The sequence below is a fragment of the Pseudoliparis swirei genome, chromosome 5 (assembly GCF_029220125.1).
Source record: "Pseudoliparis swirei isolate HS2019 ecotype Mariana Trench chromosome 5, NWPU_hadal_v1, whole genome shotgun sequence".
NCBI lineage: Eukaryota > Metazoa > Chordata > Actinopteri > Perciformes > Liparidae > Pseudoliparis > Pseudoliparis swirei.
The window spans coordinates 23,167,396-23,192,563 of NC_079392.1; the positions used below are offsets into that span (position 1 = coordinate 23,167,396).

A 25,168-nucleotide genomic window follows, 5' to 3' on the forward strand; every position below is an offset into this window, starting at 1 on the left:
TATTGTATTTTTGAATGTTGCAATTAATTGTGTTTTTTACCTTTACACTCAGTTATTACTCTCTGCATTTTGACAAAGAAGAGAAGCCAAGAGTCCTTTTAGCTTTTGATAGCGTACCTTATCCCCCTTAAAACGTGGTGTCATTCAACAACTTTGTGTACTTTGCCTGTAAGTTTTCCATACGGTCAAAGTCATATAAACTATTCAAATGTTTTAATCATAGCATACACAACCTGTATCTGCTTCTTGTAGCGCTTTAGTGAAACTGTGTCACACGTTCAGTGTGTGAAATATTTTAATCCAATGTCCTGTAATACAAGTGTTACATCAAGTGGCAAATGATCAATGTCCATTATTTCAATGTTCATCTGTAAAGTCTCTGGCAGCTGAAACAAATAAAGGTTTAAAAGTGTCTGTGTGCATTAGTTTATAGGCTACTGATGGACTTGTTAATGGAGGAGTTGTACGTCATTTAACCTCAGTCTTTATCACATGAGTGCAGATAACTAACAGTATAGTATCTGCATAGATCTACTTTGTTCTTTGGTTTTAGTGAGGGGATGAATTAAATGACAGTCAGGCCAAATCCTGGACCATATTGCCCTCTTCTGTTTAAATAAAGGAACATGTTATAGCCTACGTACACAGTAGAGAGAACCATTCTACCTTTATATTAGCACGTTTTTGTATTGCAATTAGCTTAATGTTTAACTCGTATGCAGACTTATGTTCCACTAATTAAAAAATAAGAACCAATAGGCCTATCAGAATGTATAATATACATAGCATGTATTGCAGGGAACAATTATGTAATGTGGGTCTGCATAAATTAAGGAATATGTTTTAAAAAACCCAGAATATTACATATCCCTATTTCTTAAATAGGGATATGTATACACCCCGGCACGTTCGCTCCGCTCGGCAACAGCCAATCGACTTGTGCCTCCTGCACTGCAGAGCTAATCACTGAAAGATTGTTTGTTGGCTGTCCTGGCTCTCTCAGTGGTGGAACGAGCTCCCCCACAACATCAGGACAGCAGAAAGTTCTCACCGTCGGAGACTGGATAAAACCAACACTTCTATACTATATCTGACTACAAACACAGATTAGCACTTTAGTAGTACTTACTTATGGTACTTTTGTATGGTACTCTATGTTGTTGTTGTTGTTACCTGTATTCTTGTGTTGTTCTTTTTGTACCTAGGTTGAAATGCTGGTTTGGCAAAAAGTTTGTTTGGATAAAAGCGTAAAGCGTCTGCATGTAATGTAATACATCATAATCATAGATAACCTTTTCAATAAAGCACCATGGTGTCAGCTCCCACCAGCTGTCTTTTTAAACATGGCTTCACTGACGTTTAGCATCCAAAGTAAAGCCAAAACAAAACCATGTTGTTACGACATGATACTGCAACTCCTTCAATTGATTCGTGTGTGTCCATGAGGCTGTGCTTTGCCTCATATGAGGAGCTTCTGAAAAAACCGGGCTGGATCACCAGAGGGAGTTTACATTTGTCCAGAGCATACTTGTTTCCATTTAGCAAAAAGCCTAGACTCCACATGGTATTTGTGTTTTGGAGATGGGGGGTTTGCTTGTCTATATTTTGACAGGAAAGTGTACTTAGTTAGTTACTCATTTTAATTACATTATGAACACGCCTCAGACAAAGCATTAACTCCACATCTCACGGCCTGCCACAAAACCAGTAACGGAGTATTTTGTTCGGACCGGACTTGATAGGGACCATGCGACCCGATCCACTTGACACCCCATGCTTTACAACCACGTTGAATTTAAACCACTTTCAAGACACATGTTCACTATATCTCGATACTATAAAACCGAACTATCATGGATATCAACATGCTTTGACACGTGGTATCACTGATGGAAACTGAGGCCTGTTTTGGAAACGAGACCTGTCTCTTAGTGTTTTTTTTAAAGTTGCACTGTGACTTTAAAACGTGTAGGTCCCGCCTATTTTGTCTATAGATCTTCGGGCGCTGGTCGAACTCGCGCTGTGATTGGTCGATGCGACCCATCCATCCAAGCGGGTCCCGCGTTTCATTGGACAAAGACTAGCCGTCGTCTCTGACTCTCGCGGTACTGCTGCACGAAGATGGCGGCCGAACTGGTGGAAGCGATGGCAAGTAGAGCTTGGCTAGCTTTGGTTTGACGGGAGAATGGCACATGAGAGCGGTTTGAAACTCGGCCATGTCAAGGGGAAACTGGGAGCTTTCTGTGTATGTAGTCAAAGAGTCTGTACTCTTAGAAATGAAGCTTAATACGTTCACGACTCAGCGAACTAGCTTGTGTTGCTAACGCATAGCTTGCATGCTAGCCAATGTTAACTATGCAAGTGCGTTGGTTTAGCTAGCATCACGCTGGCTCTAAAGGAAGACACCGAACATGAATGATGGGACCATCAAAAACGCTCGGTGGCTCGTTGTAAGCATGCTCCTCGGCTCGGTACTATTCGACGTCATTCGGCTCATGGTGATGTCTCTCTGTCGTTAGCCGGTTAGTTTATAAAGCTGTGCACCTGTCAAAATGTCCAGTGCCATGATTGAACGCCGACAGCCCAGTCTGTAGGGAAGCTCGCCAGCCGATTAGCGCAGCCTATATTGTTCAAGTGAGGTTGATCAAATAACTTTACTGACTTTATGGCTGCATTTCTGCACTGCACGTCCATCAGGATCCTAATGAAGAGTAAAGTAGACGCAGCAATTGTGCAACTGGTTCTCAACTCGACAAGGGTTCACAAAGCTAAAGCATGATACGTTTATTAACTCGGTTTTTTAAATTCTTCTAGGAACAACAACGAACCACGTTGTTTGCCTTCAAAGAGGAAAACATCTGCGCTTGTTGTTTGTGTTTTGTTTACGGTTTGATTGTCACTGCTGCGCAAACGAGTTCACCCGGTGGGCGACCGACAGCCGAAACAAATACGATGTAACGGGAGATAGTTTAGTTATCATGACGTCCATCTGTTATTATCCATACTTAAAGTACAGTTTGGCAGACGATAGATAGGCATACACACTTCACAGGTTAGGCACAGACACAGAAACTACTGAGACAACAAGGTCCAGCAAGCCTGAAAAGCTAAAGGCATGACCACTATGAACTGCGTTTAAGTATATACATCTTAATATAAAAGTATATTTGTATTATTCTTTTTAAAGAGATGTAAAATTTGGCTTGCACAATGTTTATGTATACCAACGTTTATTGTCCCATTCGGTAGAAAACACCTTAAATGTAAAAATGCAGAGCTGCAGTCATACATTTATCTGCTGCTGCAGTGCAGAGTTTGTTTAATGGCAACTCAAGTTCTTTAAGTGCAGGGTAAATGCAAGTGGTCAGACTAAAGAGCGGTGTGACTTCTACTATATCCAACTAATGACGAGTCAGGTTCAAGCCTCTAGAATTAAAGTGACTCAGGACAGAAGTTAATTTTAGCACGAATCCAATAGCCTGTCGTGGGCATCATCGGTTTATACCGAGTACTGATCTCATACTAGTAATTCATTAATAAGCCGTGTGCTTCACTGTGGAAGTGACAGATAATTCCGTTGACAAAAAATATATCAGGTTTGACTTAACCGTTGCCTATCTTGCATTGTAAAATATTTGTACTGAATTATCATTGAAATAATAAATCATACAACAACTTAATTACTATTTTAGTGTAAAGCCTTTTTAATTCGGCAACAATTTGGTCAAAACTTAAACGGGAATCAAATTCCAATGTGTAATGTATACATTATAAAACAAATAATTTTATTCAACAGATCTATCCCCTTGTTATTTACACTTGATCCAGCTATTTCAGTCAATATTGGCCTGATGGTATTACCGGTAATATCATCATAATACCCCTATAATTCACAGATTATTAACACAGATATACTGACATGTATTTTCCACCTCTGGTTATACGGGGACGGGGATTTTCTCTCTCAGCATGTTACACCTTTAGAAAATCTGACTAAATATCTTCAGAAAAGAAGTCAGAAGTTTGGTTTTGGATCAAGTATCAATACCCACTGGATTTGGACAACTCTCAGAATGATTCTTGACAGTATTGTGTTTCTCATGTTTTTTGTCTTGTCCTCCCTCTAGAACATGGTCAAAAGTTTCCGGGTCTCAGACCTGCAGACGCTGCTGGCCTCAATGGGCCGCAGCAAAAGTGGGCTGAAACAGGACCTTGTGGGGCGTGCGCTGAGGCTAGTGCAGACCGAATACAGCCCGGAGCTCCTGAAGAACGTCAGGCAGCTCTACGAGTCGCGCTTCCCCAAAACATCTGGCTGGCTTGCGGCACGACGTCCAGATGGCGTTCCGGTGGCCTACTCGAGCCTCAGCTCCTCCCCCACTGCCACCTCTCAGGGTGCAGACTACCTCAACGGCATTTCCAAACCGGCTGCCACAACTGCAGCCGAGGTTAAGCTGGTGCCACTGCCCTTTTACCAAACTTTGGAGACACTGTTGTTACCAACAGAGCTAAGTGAGTGTATATAGCTTGATGTTTCTGTGTTCTTGTATTTTAAATAAATTGTATTGTATATGCACATATTTGTCGTGTGCACATACTCGGCTGTGGTTGTGATCGATTGTCTCAACGTATTTACAGTTGCCCAGAACAATGAGAAGCTGCAGGACAGTCAATGCATATTTGAATTAACACCGAGTCAAGCAGACCAGATCAGAAATGCAAGGTAAGAAAATCCAAACTTTCTCCTCTGTTTGGAATTGTTAACATTAGCTTTATTTACAAACTCTGTACCTAATTCTCATTTCTATTTGTGACCTTTTTACTCTCAAAGTGAGCTTCGTCCAGGAATGAGATCAATCCAAGTGGTTCTGAGGTACGTTCCCACTATAACCCATTGAAACATATTTCACTATCTCTTTACCTAGAATGTGCAGGCTCTCTCAGTGACTGTGTTGTTAAAAAGAAGTTCTCTCTCGAATGATCTAGGGAAACGTTTAAATTGTTTCACCATGTCAATGGCATTTTAATTTCCCCTTTAATCGTCTACAGTTTCTGAATTACCCAAAGACTTGACAGATATAGATTTAGGCACGTTGAACAGTCGGCATTCTCATGATGCTAAACCTTTTCTCTCTATTGCAGAATCTGTTACACAGACTCCATTGGTGTCCAGGAAGACCAGTATCCTCCCAACATTGCAGTCAAAGTTAACCAGTCATACTGTCACGTCCCGGTGAGTTAATTGACGCCTCAGAGTTGAATAATTTCCTCAGTCATGCCTGTAAGTCATTTATCTTTCAATACAGTCAATAGGACAACACTTAGGGTGTCAACTGCCAAACTATAGTCACAACCAAACTAGCGTCATGATATATTGTAGTGATGGATTAGCTACAACCTAATGCAGGTGGATGTTAAATAAAGCAAGAATAAATGATATTCAGGTATTGGGGAGCCAGCCTAAAGACATCAACTCACTGGCAAAACTTCAGCTGGAAACTCTTCACGTGTCAGGGGAAACTTAAACGTCCCAGATAAGTGCTTGCTCTTGCATTGCGGTGTTCACGATGTGTGTTGTTATCCAATCAAAACTGGAAATACAACCTACACGAAAATGTCAGTTGAGTAGTTGAACCATTTCTCCTAGTAGCTGCAGCATCGATAAAGTTGAGACGCAGACGAGAGATTAGTCATGCTGTTGATGCTATATGTTTGTGTAGTAAACCAAGCCAAAAATAAATATCAAAATGTTATTTGCTGCCAGTAAGAAAGCCGTAGCAAGGAGATGGTGTGTCCAACCGGATTGAATATTGTAAATTGCGATAAAATATGGTGTTTTTTAATCTTTGTATTCATCAATTTGTTAAATATTGGACAAAATTGCCACTTATGATAAGCTGTGTAACGGTGCTGAACATAACCGAAGACACCGTCACACCTTTTAACAGGAGTCTAGGTTAAGAGTTTTCCTCAGTCATATGTAATCAAGTATTGATATCGGAGGCTTCTTTGTTTCGTATGAATTTGATATACACAAGTAGATAAATTACCACCAAGAAGCACATTCTGAGGGGATTACAAAAACACTGAAAGAGTGGCTGTAATTTAATGCTGTGAGCTCGGGGCGCCTTCAGTTTTGCTCCAGTAGGAGAATTGAGCTACAACTTTTATTTTAACTATTTGCAATCAAACTGCTTCTTGTCTTTTCCCTTTTCAATTTTAGTGCTTTACGGTTTTAAAAAGTGACGCCACAGCTAACAATCAAGTGCCCAAGTTCGTCTTCTACACTGTATCTCAGGCCTTCAGAGGGAATGATGATGATGTTATGTTAACACATTGTTTGTGTGTGTTTACAGGGCTATTACCCTTCTAATAAGCCCGGTGTGGAGCCCCGCCGTCCCTGTCGTCCTGTAAACATTACTCCCTGGTTGCATCTCTCCAGTGCCACCAACAGAGTCACTGTCACCTGGGGAAACTTTGGCAAGGTCAGAGTCCAATGCTGAGTATTTTAATGTAGCCCTATTATGACGTAGCTTAGGTTTGTGTTGGTACACCGACTCAAGCTGAGACCTGCAATTATTTCTTGTTTCATTTGCCAGTCGTGCATCGTATAAAAAAAAGAAGGAAAAGTAAGTAAAGCTCCTGAGGTTCAGGAGCTGAACTACTTTTCTGAGCAATGATCTAGATAAGCAGCTGGAGGGCTGCTTCTGCTTCTGTTGGCATTCTTTTCTTTAGATCCCTTGTGTAAACCAATTAGGGATGAGCAACGTGAAAGTAAACACGAAGTTTCAGTTTTTCTTGTGTTAACCTTTTATCCCAGACTTTTGTAAATAAACCAGGTCATGATAGCTGACAGTAAACCGAAGTTGCCTCAGAGCTGAATAGCGTGCGTGTTAAGAAAATAGTCAACATCAAAACTTAAATGTACTTGATTTGTATGGTATATATTTTGATCTTGTGCTTTATAGAGTTTTGTATAATGGGGGAGAGAGGAGCGTCTCAACCGATCTGCTATGGCATCAAGGTTTGAACAGTATTGCGACAGCCTCCATTTATCCAGAACATGATACAGAATACTGCAGTTTTAAACCGACTACAGCACTTTAGATGTGTGTTGTATGTGGCTGGTTTAAAGGAAAACAACTGATTGTTGGTTTGTTTTAAATGGAACACAGGAATCCAGCATTTATTGCTCAGCATACATTAAAGATGCAAGGCTACATGTCTGTTTTATTATGTAATTACCCTAAAATATAGTATATATTTATTTATGGTGCTTTATCACTGGAACCATATTCTACAAATAGTATCAAAGCCTTTATGTGCCGATATTGAAAGCGGTATCTTCACCTGTCTCCCCTCTGCGTGTATTGAGAGGATGAGCCCCGCACTCATACATGGCCTGATCTATATCTGAAAATCTACAGTAAAAAGTATGAATAGGGGAAAAAAAGTTGAATGTCAATGTTATAAACTAAGCCAAACTATTGGCCCATCTCTAAAGTTTTGTGAAAGGGAAAATCTGCCCTGTATGTATTTATTTTTATTCTTATGGATGTCCAATACATCCTGATGGCAAATGTAGTCCACTGAAGAAATAAATTCCCCCGTCCTCTATATTGACTGAGTGCTGAGATCTCCTGCCACGGAGCCACGCTGGCTGTGCCTACATGTACAAGGATGCATTGTGCACGAGCAGCATGTTCGACACAAGTTGTCTTTTAGTCTGATAAACAAACTAAATAAACTCTCAAAGGAAATATTCTTTCATCTAAACTAAAAAATACGACCGCGCACCTTCTGAATTCAAGTTGTTCCCTTTCCCTGATCTAGGAATAGCTTAATTGCGTCGTTAAGTGATTGAAAAACAATATTCCAAACAAACGAGATAAAACTCACCAAACCCGTCTTGGTTCGATTCCTCTGTTCCAACAATCAGCAGCTCTAGTTTGGTTGAATAAATCCTAAATTCACTGAATATCTACGTCTCTATGTGCGTTCTTTCCCCCCACGTTTATTCTCTCTACCGTGCCCAGCTGCCCGCTGAGCAGCTGCTCCGTTGGCGGCTCTTTTTTTTGATCAAATCACAAAAACCGCACCGCTGGTCCTGGTTGCCTTTCTCCAGTTTATCTTTAGATTTCTGGAGCCGGTCTCCAGCTGACTTCTGGAGGGGAAACCTGGAGTGAATCCTTCATGCATAGTAACGCGCACACGGCTCGCTCTCCGGGTTCTCGTCGGCATCCAGCAAAAACTTCCCACGCTGACATCAAGTACAGCAGGAGGACTCCTTTCTGTCAGCATCTGGGGTCAATCTGAGCAAAGTCTCTCGGCAGATCAGGTCCTCCTCAACCATGTCCTCCCCTGCTGCAGCGGCCTCTCAAGCTAAATATCCGAGTCAGTGAAAACGGCGTAAAAAGTACTCTTTTAAACGATCCCGTCCGTTTTCAGTGTGTGAAACAAGCAGTTTGATCAGATTCAGAGTACGCTCTATTGGAGATTGATTGCCTTTTTTTAAAATGCGTGCTCACAACCTGTGAATCTGTGTTCTCAGCGGTACTCTGTGGCGGTGTATCTCGTGAGGGTGTTCACTGCAGCAGACCTCTTCAGCCAACTCAAACTCTGCTCGGTGGAGAGTGCAGAACGCTGTCGCGAACGCAGTAAGTGCTTCCTTTGTACTCTGCCTACACGAATGGAAAGCTACACTTCAAAAGGAGTCTGTCTCAAACTGTTTGTTGGCACCGTTTTAGTAGGACTCTCTAATTTAACATATGATGATATGTTGTCCGGTAAACTATTATGACACCAACCGTGATGTTTTGTCTCCCATTCATCAATAGTCCAAGACAAACTACGTTTTGATCCAGAGAGTGAAATTGCGACAACGGGCCTCCGGGTGTCTCTCATCTGTCCCGTGAGTATACCGTCATTTTAGGATGTGGATGTGTCGGTCTTCATTGTCCTGCACCTTCTTTAGATTTCAGATGTTCTGCAGTATCAAAGGCCAATTTCACAAATGTTTGTCCTTCTAGGAAGCTTGATGACTAACATACTTCTCTCTCTCTCTCTCGATCTCTCACACTTCTCAGCTGGTGAAGATGCGGCTCGGTGTGCCATGTCGAGTTTTAACTTGCGCCCATCTCCAGTGTTTCGACGCAGTCTTCTTCCTGCAGATGAATGAGAAGAAGCCCACATGGACTTGCCCCGTCTGTGACAAGCCCGCCCCCTTTGAGCTGCTAACTATTGATGGGTAAGCAGACGGCAGCATGCGCCGACTTGTCCCGTCTTCCACTCGATAACATGCAGAACATTTCCACTTGTGTGTAACTCTAGCTCTGTGTGTTGAAGCCCGATTGGGGGAAACTATTCCATCTTCTCAGACGTTGGCGCAATTCAAGGACTCTTGATCAAAGTTGCAACAGCCTAATATGTTCTCATTTTAACGGTTGTGAATGTTTTTGCGTGACGTGAGAATAAGTACTTTACGAGTTCCGAGTCCGTGCCAGAATTCCTGAAATGTGACGATACTTATTTTTCTACAAGATTGGAGCTCGAATCGAACTACCGTCGTCACGGGGACGATAGATCACGTCTCTAATAATGCTCCGTTGTGAACAACAAATCCTTTTGATGTCGGCTTCACGGCTAAATAAACGGAGGTTTCATTGAGTTACATTGTCAAATTTAGGACTTGCTGAGAAACATGAGGCGGCTCATTCAGGATTAATAATGAATTGGCAAAAAAACACGATGCAGATGGTAATAAAGGATCGTACGTTGAAGTACATGAAAATTATTGTATTGCTTGGTTTCGAGAATAGTGTACTTCCACTGGTGTTAGTATTGACGACTACATTTTTGTTGATACCAGTCAGTTAAAAGTTTGTACTGTCAAAAAATGTAAATTGCTCTATTAAGCTCCAAGTACAACACGTTCATCTATAATCGGCCTGCAGTGTTTCTACTAATGAGGACGACACTTGAACACAACAGAATAGCAGAAAAAACTCCAATGAACCCGAAGTTTAATCAATATACAAGAATCATGATAAAACCATTTCAACCATTTGGGCGTGGAGCAACTTTCACAGGCACTCCCTTACTTTCACCAACACTGAACACATTGTGTTGGTTTGGCCATGAATACATTTGCATTCCTTAAATTAAGCTTGTGTGAAAGTCCCTTCCTTAACTCATCCGTCTGGGTTTGACTTTCCGCAGCCTCGTCCGGTGTAGACGTTTACAGAATGAATACACTTCAGTTTTCTATGATAAAACTGGTTCAAGCTTATTTTGATGATTTTAATTCTCAAACTTGATTTTATATTTTGATATTTAATAACCTGATCTGCACATGCAGATCTCTGATTTGCTCCCACATTTGAGTATTTTGCTTCGTTCTGTTTGGTGAGGCGATTCTAAGCCGCATCGTGTATTTCACTTACTTTTTGGTACTTTTGTCGTTCGACTTTTTTGAAGAAATGTTACTTTCTGGATTCTTGTTGTTCTGAGTTTGTACTCTTGGTTGAATGCACTTATTGTTAGTCGCTTTGAATAAAAGTGTCTTCTAAATGACATGTAATGTAATGTAATTTCAGGCTGCTATCCGAGATTCTTAAGGAGACGAGTGAGGACATTGAGGAGATCGAGTACTTAACCGACGGATCCTGGCGACCCATCAGAGATGACAAGGAGCGGGACAGAGAAAGAGAACGCAGCAACACACCAGAGTATCCTGCCGTTGATATATGTAAGATCATGTCCATTCAACCTCTTGTCCTCAATGTGTGGATTTAAATTGTCCTCCTGCGTTCTTTTGCTGATGTAAATCTTCACGCAATCTGAAATGAACTTGGCCTCGTTGTGTGCAGGCATTCCTGAGGCAAACGGTCACTCACCGGCCCACAGCAGCACCAGCCTGACGGGCAAATCCGGAAGCGGTTCTGTGGGGATGGCGGGAGGACCGGCGGCACCGGGAGGAGGCGCGGTGGTAGATCTGACTCTTGACTCCTCCTCTGAGGAGGAAGGGGGCGGGGAAGGAGGCGACAGCGAGGACACTGAGGACAGCGCCGACAGTCCGGCCCCGAAGCGGGGCCGATACAACTACGACAAGGACCTGGTCACTGCCTACTGACCCCACGGCTCTGGCCCCTCGTAGACTGACACACACAGAGACCGAGAGGCAGGGGGCTGAAAGGACAGGAACACGGGAATCAATGCAACGACCCTCCCGAATGCCCAAACGTCGGAGCCTTTTAGCAGCTCTCTGGTTTGTATCCAGTCAACATAAACACTCAACAAGCACTGTTAAATCTTCAATCTAGAGGGATTAGGATTCCTCTCTGTACTCAACACCACTGGAAGCAACTCTAACTCCTATTGGCCAACAGTCTCCTTGCAGTGAATATCCGTACCGTCCGGCCTCTACTTAAAGAGACTGAATGGACCGTGCACCACCCACCCCTTCCTTCCTCATCTCTCTCTCTCCAGACTATTCCCTCTCTCCCACCTCATCTCTCTTTGTATTTGACTTGGAATTACAGGCTCTTTTAGCCAATGGGCGTTTCGATGTGTGCGTCTTTTGATGTTTGTCACATTTGTGATGAACCGGCAAGTTGAAAAATGGAGGCTCCTCTGCGGTTTTTGGTAAAAGGTCAAAAACGACGACAAGGAAAAGGAGCATGGTAAATTTGTGGGAGGACAAGGCAGAGATATCTGGAGTGTGATGCAATTTAAAACCTCTCCCATTGTGTTTTTTCCCCTTTTTTTTCAGAGAATGAATTCAAAGCTTGAAAGGGTTTTTTCAGGAATTTCTCCTTTTTTTTAAATTATGAAAGGGCGGATCACAATACTGGCCTCATTGTGTGAAGCTTTCCATTTTTATTTTGTCATTAGCTAAAGAGAACCTACCTCAGTCATAAAATCTTAGCAGACTGACCAGAGAGTAGCTTAGAAAGAATTTTACACTGGATATTTTGTTTTCCTACATTTATCTTTTGATTAATTTTTTATTTTTTATTCCATCGTCCCATACAGCCCTGTTCCCTCTGCAGCGACCGGATCTTTGTTAAAGGGTGAGAGTTTGTGGATAATCAAGCTGGGTGCCAGTGACAGAAAAGGTTGTGTGCGGAGTCTGTAAATCATAATTTCAGTTAAAGGATTTGCGAGGAGTGATGTATCGGCATTGCATATTGACGAAATTAAGTTACTGTGCGGCGTCTGTGCCAAAGCAGATCTGTTTTGAGAATTTACAGACGGGAACATGAGATTTTGGTGCCTTTTTTTTTTTTGGTTGAGTTGTGAAGATTGGAGCCCGTAGTTCTAGGGCAGAAGGGGACGTTTATTTAATGGTTTTCTTTGATGTTTTTCAAGTTGGAGAAATGGACAGGGGCAGAATACAATCTGTGGTAAAACGACCGTTATGGAGCAGGAATCAGAAGTGCCGTCGTCCTTTTGTTACCCCCCCACATTTTGATGTCCTCCTCTGGAAGTATCATATTTATTTAATAGCTTCACATTCTCTTCACCGTCGTGTGTCATCAATTGACTTTTGCATTTGGCTGTGCCGTGCAGACGGGAGCTGTCGCTTCCAGAGAGAGGGACACCCTCTGCTGCTGTGGTTGGAGTGTTTTAGTGAAAGTCGGTCCGGGCCCACGGCTGTGCAGGTTGATGAACGCTCCCCCCTTTTCTTTTTTTCTCTGCGTCAAAGCGCCGGTCGGAGTTCTTTGTGACGATGGGTTCAACAAGCCAGACACAAAGAAACCTAATCAAGTGTCAATAAGTGCGGCCCGACCACGCTTAAAGTAATTGATTGGATTACAAACGGTCTTGTCTGGAACAAGTGGCGCTGCTTCAACCAATAATCCCCTCGGCCGCCTTCCCATGTAGATAAGGTCACATCTATTTGCTGGAAAAGAATGCCTTTAATTGCTCCATGCTGTAGGCTTCCGACTAATATTCCTCTGCACTAGTATCGTCGGCATGTGATGGCTGCTCCACAAAGAAGGATACCCGGGCTGCATGTGGAGGCTTCAGGTTTTTGTCTGCAGGAAGGCCATCAGTGTTTGCTTGAAGATGAGAAAAGATGTTGCTGTGGTGCAAAGAGCCATTTGCACTTTCATCGATAACGTCATCCCAACTTTCAGGCTTATTTATTTTCAAAGCCCTCATTGTCGTGCGTATTAATCCAGGACCCCGTTGTGATCAGTTCCCCTCAACCGCCTCCTGGGGTCAAGAGCAGAAGTGACTCTGATGAACTCCTCATTGTACGCCCCCCCCCCCCCTTATCTCCATCATCCCCTTTTCTTGCGGTTTGATCAGCACAGAATCTGGTTTTCTTTCGCCTCGCTCAAAAGCGCAGAGAAGTGACATTTACACATCGATCCGGGCCTCGCCGCTGCAGGTGCGTCCTCCGACGAGGAGGATGATTGGAAAAGTAGGGAGAGTCAAATCTGGTCTTCCATTTTTCCTCCTCCTTTTGACACTTTGACATGGTTTACAGAATCAATATCCCGTTGACTGTTTTTTCTCTCTTTTTTTTGTTGTTGATAGTCCCCACAAAATTGATTGACGGCACGTTGCCCGTAATACATCAGTCTGTCCCCGAAAAGGAAAAATTCTATAGAAGGCGCTTTGAAGCTATATAATGTAAAGAACTCTAATACCTTTCTTTAACTAGGTAATTTGTATTTGTAAGTAACTGCTATACATATAAAAATTCCATTGTTCACTTGTCTCTGTATAAAAGGTCATTATTTGAGTGGATCCCCCTAACGTTTCTTTGCCTTATGGTTAAAGAGGAGAGGTGAAGCAGGTTGCTTCTGTGGAACTGAGCCAGATATGTTCGTGGGTTGTTTGGGAGCCAGAGAGCTGAGGGTCTGTTCCTTTTGTAGTGGCATCTCTTCTTATAATAATGCATAAGGTAGCATGGTCAGAGGCTTACAATCCATGATGTAAATGTTTTGTTTGTTGTGTTTTTTTATATGTTCATATTAAAAGACAATAAAATTAAAATAATATTTTATTATGCCTTGAATCGCCTCCAGTTGTTCCGACAGGCAAACAGACAATAAGAATGCTGTTGGGAGGGGCAGCAGCACCTGAAGCTGATGCCACAGGGCACTGGGAGGACTGGTTTTAAGGTGGCGATTATGTCCTGTACCAAATGCTCAGACCTGGGGACACATTTGATGCCTGTTGAGGATAAAACTGTAAAATGATCGTATTCTAACAGCTGTTATTGACGTGTGGAATTAATTAAAATCAGTTCTTAAAAAAACCAAACATGTCTGCCAATGTTTTATTTTGAAAATAGTCTTGTCTTCAGCCAGAGAGACACTGTTACACAGAGATGAATTCATTATTTTCAGCTTTGACGTCTTCGGGTGCTCCAAAAATTGTTTGGATCAACCTCCAGGTGAAGCAAGCAAGGCTGATTTATAAATGTTGTCTTTTGTGAAATGGAGTCCTAAAAGTCTTCTCAGGGTCTTAATACAATTTTAGTAGTTTGATTTGGTTGTCCTTCTGTACACATTACATCTTTTGCACCTGTCCATCCTGGAGAGGGATCCTCCTCTGTTGCTCTCCTGAAGGTTTCTTCCCTTTTTCTCCCCCTGAAGGGTTATTTGGGAGTTTTTCCTGATCCGATGTGAGGTTTTGGGGCAGGGATGTCTGTACAGATTGTAAAGCACTCCGAGACAAATTTGTAATTTGTGAAATTGGGCTATACAAATAAACTGAATTTAATTGAATAATTAATTGTATGTCAAGTGGAGTGAAATAAAATTGCAAAGTTGCCTGTGCTGTCCCCTCTCGGTCTGCATCACACGTATGACTGCACACAGCTGTGGGCAGTTAGTCCACACTATTAAATCAAATAACTTGTAAAATAAATTAATCATTTTCCAGTTATACTGAAACTAATGTTCATTGATTGTATCTCTCCTCTAAACTTCAAACGCAGTGAGCCAGCATGCTCAGAACCAGGAGCTTGATCCTGCAGCAGCTTAACTGGCCCTCAATGCTTCATTTTCTTGTTTAATAAAACTTATTTTTACGGCATTGTATCGCTTGAAATGACTGTTTATTTAATACTACTGTGGTCTCTTTATGGGGGGAAAACCCACAATTTAACTGTCTTCTGTATACTGAATGCTAGAAGGATTTGCTAATGATTAGCAATTTCAAACACTTACAATTTGGAAGCTACGGCTCTAGAATATAAAGTTTTGCATGCTTTTATGCTGTAATGGCTGGGATTTTGGTCTTATTAGGTAGTTTATTGAGGGTTTAGTGATGGTTTATTATAGGAGTTGAGTTGAACTTTTTAAAAAAAGAAGAAAAAAAGTTGCCAACATTAACACACAATGATTTACAAAGTAAATAATTTGTTGAACAAGGCAGGTTTAAATAAGTAATTAAACACAGCTGCAAATATTTTACTTTGAAGATGTAAACATAAATATTCAATACTAATTCACTTATAATTTATTGTAAATCTGCAGTTCTCTCTTCTCGCCGCTGGGTGGCAGTGATGCACTTCGCAGCTTGTTTACCAACTGCCATTAAACAAGTAAGAAAGCAGCGGCGTGGACAACAAATGGTTAAACTGGACTTTTATCTCGTTTAAAAACAGAATCCCGCAGACCTTATCGCAGACTCATCTCCCACGCGCTTCCTCCATTCCTCCCATCAACTTGTCGGACGGCCTCGGTCTCGCGCTACCTCTATTTGAAGGGCTCTCCCTGTGGGTGTCACACAGGTCTGATGCTGCCGCTGCAGCTGCTGCTTCCTGTATCGAGACACTACCGCGGAACCGAAGCCCTTTTTTCCGCTCCAGAGCCCCCCGAACACAAATACGCCAGGAATCTGTTGCTCGGACGCAGCCCGTCCTGCGGAAGGGAAGCAAACCCGAGTCGGTCTCCCGGTGTTCGCTGCCGGTAAAACCCGCTGCAGCCCCGTTTTCTTGCGTAAAGCTGAGAAACGAAAGAGGCTCGCACGAGACGCAGGGCACGGTTTTTTTTCCTCCTCTCCCTGGTGCTAGCTAGTAGCGGCTAGTAGCAGCTAATGGCTAGTCGCAGCAGGTAGACAAACCTAGAAAGAAGCAGGACAAATAATATAAATGTGTTCACTCGGAACACTGTAGATGCACCGGAAACCCACCTGCACGCTTTAGATAACATCGGTAGGATACGATTCACCCCAACAAGTAGCTGGCTTACTTAGTATACTAATTTGGCTAACGTTAGCTAGCTAAGTTACTAGCCACCAAGAGCTGATCCTGTTGCTTTTCCTCTCCCCCCCACAGAGTTTTGAACAAGGTAAACGAGTAGAATAGCAGCTCGTTAGCTCTCTGACACGCCAGTGTTTTATTGGAGAAAAGTAATTTCGGGTTATTGTTGAAAAATGGCTCCGAAAAGAAGACCCGTTCCCCTGAACATAACGCCCATCGGGGAGGGACAGGCCACCTCCAACAGCATCGATTCTGCATCCGAGTGAGTAACGCTAGATTTGTTGTAGCTGTGTTAAAAAGCGAGATTTCTAATTGCTATGTGTGTGCAAGTCCTCGTTTACAACTCCATTATGTTCCTGTCTTATCACTTATCCCCCCCCACTGCCACCCTTCGGCTGTTACACCCCTGTTGATCTCGCGGTCTCCTCCCCACAGAGCCAACCTCGAGGCCTTACAGAAGAAACTGGGCGAGCTGGACCTGGACGAGCAACAGAGGAAACGACTGGAGGCCTTCTTGACCCAGAAAGCGCAGGTCGGGGAGCTGAAGGATGAGGATTTTGAACCCATATGCGAGCTGGGTGCTGGGAACGGGGGAGTGGTCAACAAGGTCCGCCACAAACCATCCGGTCTGGTCATGGCCCGGAAGGTGAATATTAACACGTGCTAATGTGTTTGTTGTTGCAGGTGAAGTGACAGTTGAGTCCAACTGAACCAAAACAAGTTCAGAGGTGGAGTTTTTTTTATTTATCTGGCTGGCAATTGACTTTCTTATAACTTACTTTTGACAGATACAGGAGAACATAGCTGCCCACTGCTATTAGACTTTATAATAAATCACCTCTGGCCACATCCTCTTTAAATGTACATCAATAAACCTTGCAATGTTGTCACTATATACTTTAGATACACTTCATACATTTACATTTCCTTTATTTAAATTCTTCAATGTAGTATGTCCTATTTTATTTTATTGTATATTTGTAAACATCGCTTTTTTTTGCTGCCACTTCAAGAAATCTTAGTCTAATCTAATTATTTTTCATCACCTATACATATCCAAAATATAAATATGTCTCTTTAAATTATGTGGGCCCATATATTGGCCAATATTCAGTTATCACAGATTAATCACTTTTGGCATACATAAAGCAGAAATACAGTTTGTCCCTTTTTGTCTCATCAGTGCACAACCTGGTCCAAAAGTTTACCAAAACGTTTTTTTCTATTGCATCTCTTTATTTTTCCTCTAATTTGAAAGAAATGGTGAACAGTTCAACATATCGGAAGTTATTAGGACTCCAGCAACGCAAGCAAGCGCATGCTTTTGTAGTATGGCGAGCCTTTAACTATGTTGATGCGCAAATTCCCTAAAAGTTCTGCAAATTCTGGGTGGGAAAGGGAAACTGCTGAGTCTAGATTTGCCTATTTTAGCAATGACTTTTTAAAACTTTTTAATTTATATCCTAAACAATTTGTGCTCAGTTTTTTTGCACACAGATGATTAGGAAAATGTTGTTGCGCTCACCACCGCCTCCTGAAAAGTGTTTGAATATATCGCATATTAGGGGTCTGTGAATGATGAAACTGCACTCGTTGCCTGTGTTGTTGTCAGAACAGGAGTTGACGTTCTCATCCTTTTCCTCCTCAGTTGATCCACCTCGAAATCAAGCCTGCCATCAGAAACCAGATTATCAGAGAGCTGCAGGTGCTGCATGAATGCAACTCTCCCTACATTGTTGGCTTTTATGGGGCCTTTTACAGTGATGGGGAGATCAGCATCTGTATGGAACATATGGTGAGAGACACAGACTGTTAGCAGGGCCTCCTACCAATGGATACCAGTATTTTGTCTTTAAATTACAAGATATTTGTTCAACAGATGCACTTAAACATTGTTATCATATTATAATTTTCAGGATGGTGGATCCTTGGACCAGGTCTTGAAGGAAGCCAGAAGAATTCCAGAAGAAATCCTGGGGAAAGTCAGCATTGCTGTATGTAGTTCACTTACTCTTTTCCATTTTTTAAAAATATCTAGTTTCTGCCTTTTTTTATATGAGGCGTTTGTCACATAAAATCTTTGCCGTTTGAATGGACCGTTTGAATCCTAAAAGCTTGTTATTGTCCATGTTTTTTTTTTTAAGCGCTGCTCATTGTGGGCGTGTTTGTTGTGTGGTGTTGCTTCACAAGCTGACGATGGTCCTGTCACTGCTGTATTTTACTCAATTTAAACTGCAACTTCCAACTAAGTGTATTAACAGATTACCTAAATAATATTTAGTTTTTTTACTTATGTATTGATGTCTTCATAGGGAAAGCTTATTTCTCTATATGTGATGAGAGACTTGGCCCTTGTGCACTGTTGAATGTTTCGCTGTCTTGTTTACAGGTGTTGAGGGGATTAGCCTACCTGCGGGAGAAGCACCAGATCATGCACAGAGGTGAGCCTGTTCTTTAGTCGCACTAAATTACTTTTGCTCTCAAAATCCCTTCTGCAACATTTCCAAATCACTGCAGTACAAGCGATACAGAGTGTGCAGTTGGCAAAAACTATAACACGTGATTTCACAATTTCTGGGTTATGATGGTCGAGGAGTGTGTGGACATTAAGGTGGGCAGCGTTGCGTAGAATTTTTACTGAATTAGCACATTCCTGAGTTTTACTCTAAGCATTATATTTAATGTTCATCACACAATCCTGTCAGTTGCTCCCATCATGACAAATGCAAAAACAATACAAAAAAGTGCTATTTAGAACCTGAGCAGCGTTTTAGTTCAGATATCCCACAAGCAAGATTATTAAAACATTTATGGATTCATTATTTTTATTCCCATAGGGGTTAATTACATACAGTTGTTCACGAAAGTTTAACTACTCTCTAATGTATGGACGAGGAAGACCATTAGGTGTTGGACTATAATTTATTGTAATTTGGAGCATTCATTCTCTAAGTTTACCTTCTTTTTTTTTCTCCAAAAAAGTAATGAACACTTTGACCTTTTATAATCTTACAACAGCGAGTTGGGAGACTAAAATATAATTTCTTTAAATAGTTTTTAATCATGAATTTATATTTTTGATAGGAAATGCAGTTTTGTAGCCAACATGTAGCTGAAGACAGATTCATCTAAAAAAATAAATAATAATCTATAAATATATGTATGGATACGTTTTGTTTTTGTACAATAAAATGTAAATAATGCAGTATGTGGAAAGCATTACACCCTCGACTCACCCTTGTTTCCAGATTACAAAAAAGGCGTTATTTAGAAATTATACAAGGTAGATGTTTAAAAACAATGTATGGCCTTTTGTTGTGGTCCCATCCCTTCAGTGTTACCGACAGCTATATTTTTGTTCATGCCTGTGAGGAAACCAGATGAGACCCATACCCTGAAAATGTTACCGTCTAAACATCACATTTAAAAAAAATATTCTGGTATATCCCGTAATTTTCCACGAACATTATCCTTCCTGCTCTGAAATGCACTAACTGAAAGAATTCAGGAATGATGGCCATTTCCAAATGTCTTCGAACTTGGTTTTGTCTGTGAAGCCACTTTAACGAAACCGTCTCCAGACATTCTCGTACTTAAAAAAAAAAAAAAAAAATCTCGTATTTACTGTCACAACATGACGCTACTGTTGAAGCGTATCACAAGTTCCTCATCGTTAACATTTGAAGCGTGACGGAGAGAAGAAAAACAATTATCTTTGCATTCAAACAAGACGACAAGTCCCAGCGTAGCGAAGTGTACGGCAGACACGTTTTCCCACAGCACGCCAGCGAGGAACCGGGTGTGTTGTCGTGAAAAGCACACGGAAGCCTCGCGGTGCTCGAGGGTCGGTGGTACTCGAGGACAGTTGTCTGTGAGCTCAGGCGGTAATTACAGCCTCTCCGATGTGATTATACAGCAGCCGCGCCCTGTTGACCCCTCCCTCCGTGTCCCCCCCCCCCCCCTCCATCGTTCTCCCGCTTTTTCATGCCACCTCTTTCCCAGTCTTTCGTGTCTTTGGTTGGTGAGGGGGGGGGTGGGAGGAGGAGGAGACACACCACATAGGACAGATTGAAGGGCTCAGTCTTTTCCCATTATTTTTGCAGGTTGTTTTTCAGCGACGAGCGTGAAATGTGAAGGAATGGGCCTATTTATAACTAGGGGGTGTTGGGGGCTCAGCTTGAGTGTTTCTCCCTTGCTCAATTAACACAGCTGTGTGTGTGTACACCTGCAGGCCTCATGGCTGACAGGAGCTCTTGTCTAAATATTTAGTTTCTTAAGTAATATTGAGTTAATGTAATTCTATATGGCAAGAAAAAGCGGATGGACAAAACATTCATCGGTCTGAAAGCATCCGTTATATTCATAGTTTTTTGCACACGTCTGATTGGGACCGTAGATGCACGTATCGTCATACGTCGTCATATATGCACATGCATTCATGCCCCTACTATTATATGTTTAAACTTAAGCCTGTGTGTGTAGCAGTGTTCTTTTTAGCCATCTGTTTTGTCAATTTTAAGCACTAACTGCTTACATCCTGATGGCTAAAAAAAATAAAAATGTTGAGCTCCAATGAGAGACAGTAATTTGCTGGGTATGGACACGCAAAGACGGGTCTCATTCATAAGAACTCACTTTACATTGTTTGCCTGCATCCCCTCTGCCACATAGATGTCAAGCCCTCCAACATCCTGGTCAACTCTCGCGGGGAGATCAAGCTGTGCGACTTCGGTGTGAGCGGGCAGCTCATAGATTCCATGGCCAACTCCTTTGTTGGAACACGCTCCTACATGTCGGTGAGTCAGCGCCGCACGGCTGCGCCCCCACCCCTTTTCCTCTGGCCCTATCCCCACTTTCCTTCTCCTCTTCTCTCACGTTGCTCTTGTTCACTGGCCCCGCCCTCTCCGCCTTCCCTTCCTCTGGCCCTCCCTCACTCCCCTGCCAAGAAGCGAGGGCTGTGCTCAGGAAAGGGTTCGTTGGCAACGAGCGAGGCAACTGTGCTCGCTCTTTCTCGTCCTTCTTTCCCCCCCTCACTCTGGGGCACCTGGTGGGGTGCACTGGAGAAAGTCTGTCTCGTACCTCACCCACAAAGCAACAGGGGTGTAGAGACGATTGCTCTTTCATCATAATTCACAACACACACAAACACACACACCTGTCCTTGCTCACCGTTCTAACCAACGCAGTCCGAAGCTCTACTCTTCACTTCCTGCCAAACTCTCCCATCCTCTGTCCTCTTGCCCTCACCACACCCCAACTCTCCTTGCCATAACACCCCCCCTCCCATTATCCTCTCCACCACTTCCTGTGCTTTCCCCCCACCCAGCCCTCTGCCCTACCCTCTCTCCTGCCCGGCATCTTGGCTCTACCCGCTCCTTCTGACGTAGATTGTGTGTTTCTCAACAGCCGGAGAGACTGCAGGGCACTCACTACTCTGTTCAGTCTGACGTGTGGAGCATGGGTCTGTCCCTGGTGGAGCTGGCGATTGGCCGCTACCCCATCCCCCCACCAGACGCCAAAGAGCTGGAGTCCATCTTTGGACGGGCCATCGTGGACGGGGCCGAGGGAGAGCCTCACTCCAACCTGCAGAGGCCCAGACCACCGGGCAGACCCGTGAGCGGTAAGCCACTGAGAAACATTTCCAAACGTGTAGACTTGAACAGTGACACGTTTCTACGTTCATGTTTTCATTATTATTTTGTTGTGTGAATAATTCTAATTCTTATGCAACTTCTTCCACAGGGCATGGGATGGACAGTAGACCTGCCATGGCCATCTTTGAGCTTTTGGACTACATTGTGAATGAGGTCTGAGAGAGAGCTGATTTGCATTAACACAAAATGTTTGTTTGCATTAATTATTCCGTTTTTTTAAAACCTTTTTTTAAATTTCCGTTTCCCCCTCAGCCTCCTCCTAAACTGCCACTTGGGGTCTACTCCAATGACTTCCAGGACTTTGTGACAAAATGGTGAGCTTTGGCACTGACATTTTGAGCATTTCGCTTCAACAAGGGGGAAAAAAGCACACTGTTCTCAGCTTTTACACTAAAGTGAATCAGAACTAAATAATGTAGAGTGTTGTTGTTGTTGTGCCTACTGGTGTATTTAATGCCATGTGACACGAAGACAGCAGTTGGTGTTGACTGAAATGCAGTTGTGTGTGTGTGTGTGTTACGTACCAGGTGGTTGTTTGGAACAATGAACTCCAACTTAATCCTTTATTGACACGAGCAGTGCGGTAACTTCTTTAATGTCATTTGTGTTGGCAGTTTGATCAAAAACCCAGCTGAGAGGGCCGATCTGAAGATGTTGATGGTGGGTACACGAATTTCATTTATATTTATCTGATACTCTGATTTCCACTGTATTATGTTTTGGTTTAATGATGCTAGCAGTATAAAGAATGGTTTCCTTTTTGTTTATTTGTTCCAGAGTCACACGTTCATCAAACGATCCGAAGTGGAGGAAGTGGACTTTGCTGGCTGGTTGTGCAAAACCATGGGCCTCAACCAGCCCGGTACTCCCACCCGCGGCACCGAGTGAAAAGGCCCCAACTCCCCCGACGCACACCCGTGTCTTGCTTGCATTCACATAAATATACTGCACATACACAAGCCATCACACACACACACACACACACACACACACACACACAGGCACTTTTTTCCCCCCACCATCTTGCTCTTGGGTACGGTTCTGTCCCCCTTTCCCCCGCCCAGCCCATTTATCTCTTTCCCAGCAGCAGAGCCCTTTGAGTCGTGGTGCAGTGAGACCACAGGTCCACCATGCCAGTGTCGAGAGTAGCCACAGCTCACTTGTCCACGCTGCTACAGAGGATGTGAAGCACTGAAGGGCTGCCCGTGTGTGTCGGCTGAATTCGGATTGTTTGACAAACTTATTTCGTATTGTTGATTGTTCGAGTATACAAATATTCTGTATTAATATTTTGTATGGCAACAGTTGATGGCTTGCAGGACTTGTATTTGAATAAAGTGCCCGCTGTAGAAATTTCCAAACGGAGAAATACAAACACATCACCTACTTGCAAATAGTTTTTCTTTGGGTGACTGCAGCTATTTTGATTTCAAGTTCCTTTTGTCAAAGTTGTGATGCATAAATGTTCTCAGCAGAGACTTTGCAATTACCTCCACTGTAATTGTTAAATGTGCAGGACAAATAAGCATATATGGAGTCATTTTCACACATTTGGTGAACAATGTCACAAACCAAAGAGGGTACTCGTGACACCGTTTTTCAAACGCCTGAGAAATTTTATTTCGTATGCAAGTTCACAAACAGTATATCGGTGTATTTAAAATGTTTCGATTTTTTTTCTTTCATCCAGTGATCTGCGCTGTGTTGACATTGTTTCCGTGACATGCATTTCAATGCTCATCCCACACTGTCTCTCACATGGGAGGAGGCATATGCTGTGGAGGCCTGGAAAATGCCAGAATGTCCTTATTGACATTTAGAAAACTGATCAAAGTGTATTCACAGGCTGACATAGCATGGTTTATTATCCAATACTGTATATGTATTTTATTTCCTGATATCATGATGGGGATGTTTTGCTGGTGTTTTTAATCAAAAGCCTGATTCTCTGCGATGTCGATATGAAATTCCAATCACGTTGACAAATTTGAGTATTTTTCTTTTTCGCTCTGTCCGTCTGTACTTTCCCCCTGAAGTGTATTTGGTTGTGTTGTCACTGTACTGCTTCGTGTGGCGCTCCAAGCGTTCTATTGGGACACAACCAGCCGAGGGGGTGTGCTTTTGGAAAAAAGACGGGTTGAAATGCATTGACAACATTTTCTCTGGGATGTAACCCAATTAATTGTGGTTATAAAAAAAGAAAAATACAACCCAACATTGAATGAAACTTCAGATGTTTCAAAAGGGTTTGACTAAACATTTGAAGCCAGGTCAGTGTTGGTCACATGGTGGTGGTGGTGGGGGTCTTACTTGCTGGCCTGCCGTCTCGCTGGAGCTGTTGTATCCTCTGCTTAAGGCTGCCCTTTCTTATTTCCCCCCCCCCCAACCCCTCCCAATGTGCATTTGTTCGGAGCAAAAATGAATGCGTTGTCACTTGTATGTGTACAAAGCGTTATACAAAAATTACAGGAGTACTATTTTGCAGTCTTAATATACAAATTTTTGATTTATGTAAATGACAAGGGAGAAGAGTCATTTTTATTATAATATAAAATTGTGTTGGATATGGTTATAATGTATAAAAAAAGATTAAAATAAAAGTATTTGTTGTAAGAGTTATTTGTTAATGGCAGCCATTGCTATATATGTCTAACAGACTTACCGGAAATTGTTTAGTTTTAAGCATACAGAGGGCAATAATCAAGAAACAAATATGTAGATGTACAGTAGTTGCCACAAGTGAATTGTTCTTCAGTGTTTTACTTAATTCATGATTATATGGTTGTTGTCAGGGCCCTTGCTAAAGCATACCAATTAAGTTATGTATGTTCTAGATATTTTTTCAAGACTTTTTGCTTAATTTAAATTGGGTTAATTTGGGGCAATGCAATAACATAAAATACAACAACTTTATTTATTGTTGCTTTACAGCATGTAGAGAAATCCAATTAATACAAATATATATTTTGTATGGGGACTTGACCCCTGGTTGTAATTTATATTTATTGATGTCTTTTCTGGACATTTTAACATTCAGACTCACTCACTGATGTGAATGGATTATTGAATGGGCCTACTAGACACAGGCTCTGGGGCCCATATTGTCATTCCCCCCTGGCCTTTACTCAACAAGCCACATACCAACCAGAAAAGATAATTTAAAAAACAGACCAAAGCGACTCCAAACAGATGCAAAACAGCGACAAAAAAACTTACTTTCTAACTACTTTCAAATGGGGCAAAACAACCACAAAGAGACACAAGAGTACTACAAAGACCCAGAGCTACT

At 42.3% G+C, this 25,168-nt stretch overlaps 2 protein-coding genes across 2 annotated transcripts; both read left to right on the top strand.

Annotated features, from left to right (window-relative positions):
* Positions 1-4,127: 4,127 nt before the first annotated feature.
* On the top strand, positions 4,128-14,789 carry pias4a (protein inhibitor of activated STAT, 4a). The gene is made up of 10 exons (XM_056414963.1): positions 4,128-4,509; positions 4,636-4,720; positions 4,829-4,870; positions 5,140-5,230; positions 6,354-6,482; positions 8,549-8,654; positions 8,835-8,908; positions 9,084-9,244; positions 10,593-10,744; positions 10,866-14,789. The coding sequence occupies exons 1-10, from the start codon at positions 4,131-4,133 to the stop codon at positions 11,126-11,128; spliced, it is 1,482 nt and encodes a 493-aa protein (XP_056270938.1). The 5' UTR covers positions 4,128-4,130; the 3' UTR covers positions 11,129-14,789.
* A 794-nt stretch (positions 14,790-15,583) lies between these two features.
* Positions 15,584-24,494, top strand: map2k2a (mitogen-activated protein kinase kinase 2a). The gene is made up of 11 exons (XM_056415170.1): positions 15,584-16,487; positions 16,661-16,871; positions 17,874-18,020; positions 18,142-18,219; positions 18,615-18,666; positions 20,897-21,021; positions 21,632-21,845; positions 21,968-22,032; positions 22,132-22,193; positions 22,494-22,539; positions 22,657-24,494. The coding sequence occupies exons 1-11, from the start codon at positions 16,399-16,401 to the stop codon at positions 22,765-22,767; spliced, it is 1,200 nt and encodes a 399-aa protein (XP_056271145.1). The 5' UTR covers positions 15,584-16,398; the 3' UTR covers positions 22,768-24,494.
* The last annotated feature ends 674 nt before the right edge of the window (positions 24,495-25,168 follow it).

Coding starts and splice junctions, on each gene's coding strand:
- map2k2a (XM_056415170.1), top strand. CDS start 16,399: ATGGCTCCGAAAAGAAGACCCGTTCCCCTGAACATAACGCCCATCGGG. Junction 16,488..16,660: donor AGCATCGATTCTGCATCCGA/GTGAGTAACGCT, acceptor TCCTCCCCACAG/AGCCAACCTCGAGGCCTTAC. Junction 21,022..21,631: donor GAACACGCTCCTACATGTCG/GTGAGTCAGCGC, acceptor GTTTCTCAACAG/CCGGAGAGACTGCAGGGCAC.
- pias4a (XM_056414963.1), top strand. CDS start 4,131: ATGGTCAAAAGTTTCCGGGTCTCAGACCTGCAGACGCTGCTGGCCTCA. Junction 6,483..8,548: donor CCTGGGGAAACTTTGGCAAG/GTCAGAGTCCAA, acceptor CTGTGTTCTCAG/CGGTACTCTGTGGCGGTGTA. Junction 10,745..10,865: donor GTATCCTGCCGTTGATATAT/GTAAGATCATGT, acceptor CGTTGTGTGCAG/GCATTCCTGAGGCAAACGGT.